At 50.8% G+C, this 11178-nt stretch overlaps 1 protein-coding gene across 1 annotated transcript in view; it reads right to left on the bottom strand.

The window, feature by feature from the left end:
- UBXN11 (UBX domain protein 11) overlaps positions 1–7683 on the bottom strand; it is a 26712-nt gene extending 19029 nt beyond the window's left edge. Inside the window, exons 1-5 of the mRNA XM_011955597.1 lie at positions 7618–7683; positions 3412–3536; positions 3173–3278; positions 2062–2090; positions 1292–1390 (exon numbers count right to left, since the gene is read on the bottom strand). Coding sequence (XP_011810987.1) covers positions 1292–1390; positions 2062–2090; positions 3173–3243 — 199 coding nt within the window. The 5' untranslated portion in view covers positions 3244–3278; positions 3412–3536; positions 7618–7683. The remainder of the gene's footprint in view (positions 1–1291; positions 1391–2061; positions 2091–3172; positions 3279–3411; positions 3537–7617) is intronic.
- Positions 7684–11178: the final 3495 nt, after the last annotated feature.

Below are 11178 nucleotides of genomic sequence, written 5' to 3'. Positions count from 1 at the left end.
GGTGCCTAAGAGCTTGGTGGAGGTCCTGAGAAGGAAGGAGCAGTGGACAGTATAGGACGCTGCTGGCTGAGAAGTAAAATAAGACAGGCAAGTCCTCATCTACCTTGGTAGGGACAGATATTGACTGGGAGTGGGAGAGGAGGGGATGACAGGGGAAAGCAGGGAGAGGACACCTGGAGCTTTTTCAAAGAGAGAACCTGGTTGCCATGGTTACTACTGAACGTGACCTGGCTGGGTACAGTGGCTCATGCCTGTAATCCCAGCATTTTGGGAGGCTGAGGCAGGAGGACTGATTGTGCCTGGGAGGCTGAGGTTGCAGTGAGCTGTGATCACACCACTGCACTCCAGCCTGGATGACAGAGCAAAACCCTGTCTCAAAAAAAATAAAATAAAAAAGAAAGTTGACCCTAGTCAGGGTATAGGAGATCCTGGCTTTGTGATGAATTGGCTGCGGGACCTTAGGCCAGGCTCTTCCTGTCTCTTTTTCCACCTCAATCCCCTCTGCCGGTAAAATGGAGGGGGCCTGGTGGAGGATCATCAGGCCCTTCCCTGCGGCTGGCCTTCTGATGGGCAGCCACCACACTGAGCACCCCATGTGACAAGCACTGGCCAGGGGCCTTCCACCGAGGAGCATCTCGTCGAATCCTCCCAACACGCTGCCCTTGCTGTTCCCATGCCCACTTCACAGAGGCGGCCCCGAGAGACAGAGATGCAAAGTTGCTGCTCAAGATACTACAGCTAGTGAGCTAGCGGAAAGTTCTAACCTCATCCCCAGGTCCCGCCCAGCACTCTGCACAGCTCATCCCTGCCTGCCCATGTCTCCCCTTTTCTCGGACTTGCTAAATCCCCTCTCTGGGCAGTCACCCTGATCAGCCCCATCCCACTTTAGGTGCCTCCATGAGCTCAGCATTGCCACAGCCCTCTGCCAAGCTAAGTGGACTGTCTAGGCAACTTTGCGCCTTGCCAGAGCCCTGCAGAAGCAGGAGGCTGAGCTCTACCCTCAGGCTCTTCATCCCTCTCTGACCCTGAATCCTGAGCCCACTGATACCACACCTGGTAACTATAGCCACAGCCTGGCCTGGGGCTGGGGCTGGGCCAGGCCTCCTGAGCTAAGGGTGGGGCTTGTGTGGCTTTACGCAAAGCCAGGGCCCTGCCACCATCAGGCAGGAGTGGGAGCAGCTTCCTCAGACCAAACAGGCGAGAGGAAGGGCCATGCCTCCCCAGGCCTTGCTCTTTCTCTGGGGCCCCCTCCTGCAGCCAGGACCCAGACCCTTCGGGCCTCTGCTCTCACCTTGCCGACTCACAGGGGCACCTATGCCGCCATGGCAGGAAGGGACTGAGATCTTTTCTTCTGAGCCACGCCCATCACTCAACATGTCCACCTCATCTTCTGCAGACAGGGATGCGTAGGTCACTGCTCTGGGGCCGAGGCCCAGAGGAAACTCACGCCCTGGGCCCTGGCCAGTGTGACGCAGCCTATGCAGTGTGCCCCAGGGAGTTTGAGGAGAGAGAATTCACAAGGCTGGGGAGCAAGGACCCAACCAGAATGGGGCTGTTCTTGTAGTTCTTCCAGTTCTGCTCCCAGAGGGACCTGCATGGCCAATGCCAATGCCATGGTGGGATGTTGGGGGGTGGGGATCCAAAGGCCTGAGCTACAGGAGTCAGGGTGGCAATGTGTGCACAGACCTCGTGGGAGAAAAGGCTGTCATGCTGGAGGAGGCTGGAGGGGGAAGGCGGGCTGGGATCCCGATCCCTGGGCTGGGTCATCTCTTGGCCCCCACGTGGTTTCTAGGCACACACTGGCCAGTCCCACAGTGGGTCAAGGGGTTCAAATGTGAGTGGCAACATCTGTGCCAAGGGTATGGGGCCTCCTAATCTGAGAGCTTCCAGGAGGGAAGCCCAGCCCTCAGGGAGCACAGCGTGGGAGCTGCAGATAACACAATGTAGGCTGCTGCTCCAGCTGACAAGGGCCTTCGTCGTGTGATTTCTCTCCATTGGCCCAACTGTAGGAGGTGCAAGCACATGAGAGGCGAAGAGGGCAGGAGGGCGGGGCACACTTACCATCCCCATAGATGCGGATTCCTCGCCTCCTGGGAACCCAGGCAGGAAGAAGGAAGAAATATAAGTTAGGGCCCCTGGAATGATACCAGGGATAAGGCTCTGGGCACCGGACTTCAGTCAAAGCTCAAAGAGATGGAAGCGGGGCCTCTACCTCCTGAGGACTTCCAGCCCCAAATCCCAGCCCCAGCCTGGGGTGAGACAAGGGACAGGCTTCAACATGACTCACTTTGCCCAGTGGAGAAGGATGGCGAAGGGGTGAAGAGCAGAGTCTTAGGTGGGAAAATTACAAGGCTTGCAAAGCCCACGAGTTCAGCCCCAGCTCTGCTCTGCAAAGGCTGTGAGGCCTGTTGCTTAACCTCTCTGAACCTTCTAGGCCTTAGAATGACTCAAAGTGGGGCCAGGTGCAGTGGCTCACACCTAGAGTGCTGGTAATCCCAGCACTTTGGGAGGCCGAGGCAGGCAGATTACGAGATCAGGAGATCGAGACCATCCTGGCTAACACAGTGAGACTCGTCTCTACTAAAAATACAAAAAATTAGCCAGGCGTTGTGGCACACGCCTGTAGTCCCAGCTACTGAGGCTAAAGTAGGAGAATCGCTTGAACCTGGGAGGCAGAGGATGCAGTGAGCCGAGATCGTGCCACTGCAATCCACAGCCTGGGCAACAGAGCGAGACTTGCTCTCAAAAAAAAAAAAAAAAGACTCAAAGTGGTATTCCGAAAAGCAAGAAGGAAGAGAGGTAAAAAATGTTTTGAAAATGTGAAAGTGCTAGACAGATGTAAAAGATTCCCTTTACTGAGAACCCCAAACAGGGCCTGGCCCAGGATAGGTCCATACACCATCTGTGTTTGCAGAATTAATCAATGAACAGTAAATGAACAGATGGGATGCCAAGCCACTCCTCCAGGGCCCGTACCTTATTAAAAGCACAACCCAGTTTATGCTCAGATCCAAAGCTGGGCACCCCAGAAGAAGGTACAAAGAAAAAGACAGTGGTCAGAGAAGGCTATGTGGCCCTTATTTGTATTCCCCAAGACACTAGGAGTCATTGTCCTCTGGCCATGGAAGGATGGAAGGCAGGGACAGAAAGACCCCTAAGGCTGGCTCCTTACCCAGGATTCACAGGCTCCGAGGGCAGGGGCACTTTCCGGGTCTTGCTAAGGGAGGCCAAAGGTGAGCTCATAGTTCTACTTCTAGAATCCAGCTGTCAGGAACTCCCTGGAGGAATGCAGGAAGTCAGCCCTTGGGGATAGAGGGGATGGACTCAGGGCTCCAATCCCAGGGGGTAGACTGAAGTTTCCACTTCCCTGGCTACTCTTCCTAATGGGAAGCACTGTCTAGGCAGCAGTACCTTTTGCCGCTTCCACTGTCCCCACAAAGGTTTCTGGAAGTTTCTGTTATCTGCCTGCTCCTCTGGGTATATGGCTTTCTGCTCTGAACTGTGAGACCTTTGGCCTGGTGGTTCTTGGGAAAGGACTGTGAGGGTGGATGGGATGCAGAAATGAGTTAGAAGCCTGGAACTTTCCCAAACTTAGAGCCTGAAAATGCTACCACCCAGGAGGCTGTCCGTCCATCAGCCAGCTGGGTGACACAAAGCCCAAGTGTCTCCTTCCCTTCCACCAGAAACCCGGTGCCACTACCAACATCTCAGAGCCCGAGAGGGCAACCCACAGGCAGGATTCAATCAAGACACAGTCTATGTGGGCCGGGCTCGGTGACTCACGCCTGTAATCCCAGCACTTTGGGAGGCCGAGGTGGGTGGATTGCCTGAGGTCACTGGTTTGAGACCAGCCTGTCCAACATGGTGAAATCCTGTCTCTACTAAAAATACAAAAATTAGCTGGGCGTGGTGGCAGGCACCTGTAGTCCCAGTTACTTGGGAGGCTGAGGCACGAGAATCGCTTGAACCCAGGAGGTGGGGAGGCTGCAATGAGACGAGACTGCGCCATTGCACTCCAACCCGGGCAACAAGAGCGAAACTCCATCGCAAAAAAAGAAAAAGACACAGTCCATGTGACGCCAAGGTTAAGATGCCAGGTTTTGCCACTCACTGGAGTTAACCCATCCTCAGTTTCTTTTAGTATAAAATGGGGGTAGTAATAGTACTGGCACAGGCAGTGTTCTGAGAAGATTCAGAGGTAACAGAGAAGGTCTAGCCCAGCGCCAAGCTCAAACGAAGCACTGAAAAATGTGAGTTGGGGCTGCTGTTGCTTTTGCTGTTGCTGCCATAGGAGGCACTCATACATGTTAGTTTCCTTTCATTCCCTCTTCCTTCTGGAAAGAGGAGTGCACCTGAGGGACATAATCAAAGGCTACTATTCTATTCAGTAAATGACCTCAGGTGATCCACCCGCCTCGGCCTCGGGGGCCTCCCAAAATGCTGGGATTACAGGCATGAGCCACCGCACCTGGCCTGGATCAAATTTTTTAGGACAAATCCAAGCAAGCTCCACTTTGAAAATGTCTGGTTCTGGCCTCAACCCTACTTCTGAAGCCAGTCAGCAAGGGAATCCATGCTGCCTGGAGGCAGCCTCCAATGCCTTCGCTGCAGAGTTTGAGAATCATGCCCTGCCCCTTCCTTGGAAGGAGTCCTCTTCAAGGATCAGGCCCAGAGTTTCTTCACCCCCACCCCGCCCCAGCCGTTGCCCTGTCTGGGCGGCCTCATGGGTTGTATGGCCAAGTCTGAGAGCCCCTCATGGCCCCCTTCATTAGTTCCCATGTGCTCCAGAGAGATCTTCTTAAAACATAAAGCAGGCTGGGAGTGGTGGCTCATGCCTATAATTCCAGCATTTCTCACCCAGGGAAAAAAATTCAAAATTCTGGCCAGGTGTGGTGGCTCACGCCTGTAATCCCAGCACTTTGGGAGGTGGAGGAGGGTGGATCACCCGAGGTCAGGACTTCAAGACCAGCCTGACCAACATGGCGAAACTCCATCTCTACTAAAAATACAAAAATTAGCTGGGCGTGGTGGGGGACACCTGTAATCCTGGCTACTCGGGAGGCTGAGGCAGGAGACTCGCTTGAACCCAGGAGGTGAAGGTTGCAGTGAGCAGAGATTGCACCATTGCACTCCAGCCTGGGTGACAGAGCAAGACTCCATCTCAAAAAAAATTTCATAATTCCTAGATATAGGTGACCTGGTCCCTGCTTATGTCTCCTGACCTCATCTCCCATCTTGCCGCCTCCCACACTTGAGCCACCTGAACTGCTAGCAATATCTCAAATGCACATGTATCCCCCCTGCCTCAACCTCAACCCCCCCACTCCCAGAATGGTCTCCCCACCCCTACCTGCACCCTTCCCTTGGCCAGCTAACTCTTTTTCCCCTTCAGTTTGTTTTTCACTTATATTTTAGCTTTTTATTTGAAAGTTATTATAGATTCACAGGAAATTAGGAAAATAGTACAGAAAGATCCTTTGTATCCTTTACCCAGCTCCCCTCAACACATTTTTTTGTTTTGTTTTTTGAGATGGAGTCTCGCTCTGTCATCCAGGCTGGAGTGTAGTGGCGCGATCTCAAATCACTGCAACCTCTGCCTCCTGGGCCCAAGTGATCCTCCTGCCTCAGTCTCCCAAGTAGCTGGGATTACAGGTGTATGCCACCACACCCAGCTAATTTTGTATTTTTAGTAGAGACAGGGTTTCACTATGTTGGCCAGGCTGGTCTCAAACGCCTGACCTCATGAATCCACACACCTTGGCCTCCCAAAGTGCTGGGATTGCAGGCGTGAGCCACTGTGCCCGGCCAATAGTTAGATTTTATATAACTACAGTATGATATTAAAATCAGGAATTGACATTTTTTCTGCAGTTTGTATGTATAGTCCTATGCTGTTTGATCACATGGGTAGATTAAATCACATAGGTCAAGTTACATGGGTAACTACCACTGCAATCAAAATACAGAACTATTCTAGCCCCACCAAGATCTCCCTCGTGGCCCTCTTTATAGTCACACCCATCCTGCACCCCTCCCCCAGCCCTAACCACTGGCAACCAGTACGTTATTTTCCATCTCTAATTTTCTTTTTATTTTCTTTCCTTTTTTCTTTTTTTTTTTTTTTTGAGACAGAGTTTTGCTCTTGTTGCCCAGGCTGGAGTGCAATGGCGCGATCTCGGCTCACTGCAACCTCTGCCTCCCAGGTTCAAGCAATTCTCCTACCTCAGCCTCCCAAAGTGCTAGGATTACCGGCGTGAGCCACCGCGCCCAGCCCATCTCTGTATTACTTCAAAAAAGTTACATAAATGGAATTATACAGTATGCAACCTTTTTCATAAAACAGCTTTGAGATATAATTCACATATTTCACCTTATTACAGTGTAAAGTTTTTAGTATATTCACAGAGCTGTACTACCATCACCACAATTTTAGAACATTTTCATCAGCCTAAAAAGACCTCGTACCCTCTAGCAGTCACCCGCCACTTACTCTCCAGCCCCCACCCCTTTTCCCAGCCAGTCTTAGGCAACCACAAATCTACTTTCTGTTCTATAGACTTGCCCATACTGCACATTTCATATAAATGGAATATATATTAAAATATACTAAAAACGATTGAAATTTACACTTTAAAGGAGTGAAGTATGTAGTACGTGAATTATATTTCAATAAAGCTGTCATGGGGGAAAAACAAAAGACAAAAAACTCCTAAACCAAATCCAACGTCTTCGTCAAACTCACTTCCTCCCCTTCCCCCTTCTTAATGGGACCCCATCACCCAACCACAGCATTTTTCTCTCCTTCCTTCCCTCATACGCCATCTTTCCTCTTACACCAAACACTGCAGGTCAAACTGTCTCACACAGAGCTGCCCCTTTCCATGCCCACTGTCAGCCATCCTAGTGGGACTCACTGCCCATTCTGGGAGCTGTCACGTGGCCCCCAACTGACTTCCCTACTTTCAGTGTCACTCCAGTCCAATCCAACACATTGTCCCCAGGTTAATCTTCTCCCAGATTACAGAGGACCCTGAGGGCAAAGGCTGCATTTCCCCTTCCGTTTGGGGGGACTCCTGAGGGCAGGGGCGTGTCTCTTCCTCCTTCAGATTAGGGAGCCCTGAGGACAGAGTCGTCTACCTCCTTCACTTTGGGGCTTCCAAGGGCAGGACTGTGACTACCCCTCAGGCCAAAAGCTCCTTAACGCAGGGTTGTCACCCACTTCAGATCTGGCTCTGAGAACAAAGCTGTGTACCATGCCTCTACATCTCTGGGACCAAACTCAGTACTGTGGTTGACTCACAACATTCTTCTTCACACCTCCTCGGCCTAGCCGTCATCCCCAGGGCTCAGAGCTCTGGCGGGGACACGGTCCGACCCGCTGCCAGCCGTCACTCCCTAATGCCCCCAGGACGCGTTTAGGGAGAGACGTCTATCACGACCCAACCCAGCCCTGGAAGCCGTGTCGCCTCCTTCCCCCTCTACGAGTAGTCATGGTAAGCAGGGTCCCGAACCCCTCCTGCGGGAGCCGCGGAGCTCGCAGGCCCACGGGGCTCTAGGGGCTTGGGCTCCAGTCTGCGAGAGGACTCCAGGGGCAGAAAAGTCTTGGGCCAGACTCACCACGCAGGGCCGCTAGCCGTCCCGCGGCACCACCATCTTGTTGTCACGCGGTTTCCTAGGCGACCAGGACCCGTGCACTTCTCATTGGCTAGTTTGAGGGAGGCCTGAGCAACTTGCAGACAGCGAAGGTGGATACAGTCGCCTGTGCTCGGATTCTATTGGCCCAAAGAGTCGGCATTCTTCGCGGGCGAATCCCAGAATGCACCGCTCTGAGCGGGCTCCAGGTCGGAGGTGGGGGGAGTTCGTTCATACCCACAGGTGCAGGAAGGAGGAACCTGGGATTAGGCTGATGAAACTGCTGGAAGCCTCTGGACCTGAATGTGTGATCCCGACAGTGCCGCTATTTTGCTAAATTGATCTTGGGGGGAATTATCCCTCTTAGCTTATTTCCCCATATGATCAGTGTTGTAACACGAAGTACTATAATACTTAGCGGAGGCTGCTTTGAGGATGGATTGCAATGATGCAACTACTTAATAAATGTTTCTTAAATCTGAGTTTCTGTGATAATTCCTTGTCCAGATTGGCGCCCGGAAGGGAGGCCCAAATTCTATTTCCCTTGCGTAAAAGTTGGGTAAGACAATTTCCCCTCCCTGAGCCTCATCTGTAAAATTGTTGGATTAGACTTAGTCACCAAAGCAGCTAAAGGCACTTAAGAGCACGAACTCTAGAATTAGGAGTCCTGGCTCCTGACTGTGTGTTCTTGGACACTTTATACACCTTAGTTTTTACATCTGTAAAACAGTGATAATACCCACCCCCACTGGGTTGCCGTGAGGATTTAATAAGATATTGCAAAGTACACGATTTTAAAGGGGAAAGCCGAAACAAACAAAAACACCTGTAGAGAGCACTTTTTCAAAAACGTTTCCTGCTGTTAATCATCATCATCATCTCTCCACCCTTTCAGCTGTGATGGGCTGGGAGTTTATGAGTTCTGATCTCAGGCACTCACTTTTTGGTGCCCAGGTTCAAAAGCCCTTTCTCTGCACAACACAGAGTGCTTTTTTTTTTTTTTTTTTTTTTTTTTTTTTTTTGTAGAGATGGGGTTTCGCCATGTTACCCAGGCTGGTCTCAAACTCCTGAGCTCAAGCGATCCGTCCATCTCTGCCTCCCAAAGTGGACGGCATTCTTTGTATGCAAATTGGAAGCTAAAGAAAGCTACCACTACTGAGTGCCTTCCAAGTCAGATGGTAACATGAAATTTACAGATGAGGGCCGGGCACAGTGGCTCATGTCTGTAATCCCAGCATTTTGGGAGGCTGAGGCAGGCAGATCATCTGAGGTCAGGAGTTCAAGACCAGCCTGACCAACATGGAGAAACCCCATCTCTACTAAAAATACAAAATTAGTCAGGCATGGTGGCTCATGCCTGTAATCCCAGCTACTCAGGAAGGCTGAGGCAGGAGAATCACTTGAACCCAGGAGGTGGAGGTTGCGTTGAGCTGAGATCACACCATTGCACTCCAGCCTGGGCAACAAGAGAGAAACTCCGTCTCAAAAAAAAAAAAAGAAAGAAAAAGAAAAAAGAAATCTACAAATGAGAAAACTGAAGCTCAGGGTAGTACAGTGGCTTGCATAAGATTATAAAGGCAGGAAGCAGAAGTGGATTCAAACCCAGAACGGTCAGCCTCAAGAGTCCATGCTCTTCCTAGAAACTTTCACTCTGGTAAACAAGGCAGGCATAGATAAGCTGAGGAAGCAGGTGGTACAGACCTACTGCCAAGGGAGTAGTCTGGGCGGAAAGTGTGACTGGAGAGTGGAGGTAGGAGGAGCTCTCTTGTTGCTGAGCTGCTCCCAGAAAGTTTTCTCAGGTTTTAGGTATATGAAGATGAGAAAGACTGAGATCATGCTGGGGCCAAGTGTTTTTTTGGGTTGGACCCATGGTCAGGGAGAGTAACAACTTCATGCTGTCACCTTGCTCTGGGAGATAAGCAAGCGTGGGAAGCAGGAGCTCTGGCCTTATGAGCCCTGCTGTGGTCTGCCCTCTGATTCCTGCCTCAGCAAGAACCAGATCATGAGTGGCTTACCCAGGCACCAGGATTTACCCCATCCCTTCTTCCCACCCAGGGCCCGGCTGGAGATTCCGCAGCAGGCAGACACTCAGCAAACATCTAGTTCCTGGAAGGAAAATGGGAGCCCTCTAACCTGGCAGGCCAGTCGTTTTTTTTGTTTGTTTGTTTGGTTGAGACACAGTCTTGCTCTGTCACCAGGCTGGAGTACAGTGGGATGATCTCGGCTCACCACAACCTCCACCTCCCTGGTCCAAGAGATTCTCCAGCCTCAGCCTCCAGAGTAGCTAGCACTACAGGCACGAGCCATCAGGCCCAGCTAATTTTTTTGTATTTTTAGTAGAGATGGGGTTTCACGATGTTGTCCAGGATGGTCTCCATCTCCTGACCTCATTATCCACCCACCTCAGCCTCCCAAAGTGCTGGGATTGCAGGCGTGAGCCACTGCGCCCGGCCCCAAGTTGAGTGATTTTTTTTTCTTTCTCAAGACAGAGTCTCACTCTGTCACCAGGCTGGAGTGCAATGGCGTGATCTCAGCTCACTGCAATCTCTGACTCTCTGGTTCAAGCAATTCTCCTGCCTCAGCCTCTGAGTAGCTGGGATTACAGGCACGTGCCATCACCCCCAGCTAATTTTTGCATTTTTAGTAGAGATGGGGTTTCACCTTGTTGGCCAGGATGGTCTCGATCTCCTGACCTCGTGATCCACCTGCCTTGGCCTCCCAAAGTGCTGGAATTACAGGCGTGAGCCACTGCGCCCTGCTCGTTTGATTTTTTTTTTTAAATAACATTTATTGGGGAAGTCATAGCCTTATTATAAAAACATTCAATTTCACTGGAGAAACTTGGAAAATAATAATAGCTATCATTTGTTGAGGATACATTGTACTGTGGATCAGCATAACTTAACAACTCTATGAGGCTGGGCTCTGTCACTTAATAGCTGGCTGTTCCTGCTCAAGATACTTCATTTATCAGTCTCAGTGTCCACACCTGTAAAGTAGAGATACTAATAGAATCTACCTCTTAGGATTATTGTACAAATTAAATTTCCCATAATGGGGCACCGGCCTCAGCATGAGTGGGGACAACACTGAAAAAACTATATACATTATTTTAAAAATTCGTATAATGTTGTTGCATTATTGCTTCTGAAAAGGTGTTTTTCTTTTCTTTCTTTGCTCATTTATTTATTTTTAGAGACAGGCTCTGTCTATGTTGCCCAGGCTGAATTTGAACTCCTGAGCTCAAGGTATCCTCCTGTCTCGGCCTCTCAGCCTCCCAAGTAGCTGAGACTATACCCTCTCGCCACTGTGCCCAGCTCAAAAAGGAGGAGTTTTTGGCTGGGCACAGTATTTCACACCTGTAATCCCAACATTTTGGGAGGCTGAGGTGGGTGGATCACCTGAGGTAAGGAGTTCGAGACCAGCCTGACCAAAATGATGAAACCCTGTCTTTTTTTTTTTTTTGAGACAGAGTCTCACTCTGTCGCCCGGGCTGGAGTGCAGTGGCCGGATCTCAGCTCACTGCAAGCTCCGCCTCCCGGGTTC

The sequence above is a fragment of the Colobus angolensis genome, unplaced genomic scaffold (assembly GCF_000951035.1).
Source record: "Colobus angolensis palliatus isolate OR3802 unplaced genomic scaffold, Cang.pa_1.0 Scaffold4, whole genome shotgun sequence".
NCBI lineage: Eukaryota > Metazoa > Chordata > Mammalia > Primates > Cercopithecidae > Colobus > Colobus angolensis.
The sequence above is the reverse complement of the archived record's forward strand: the minus strand, read 5'-3'. Positions and strand labels throughout refer to the sequence as shown.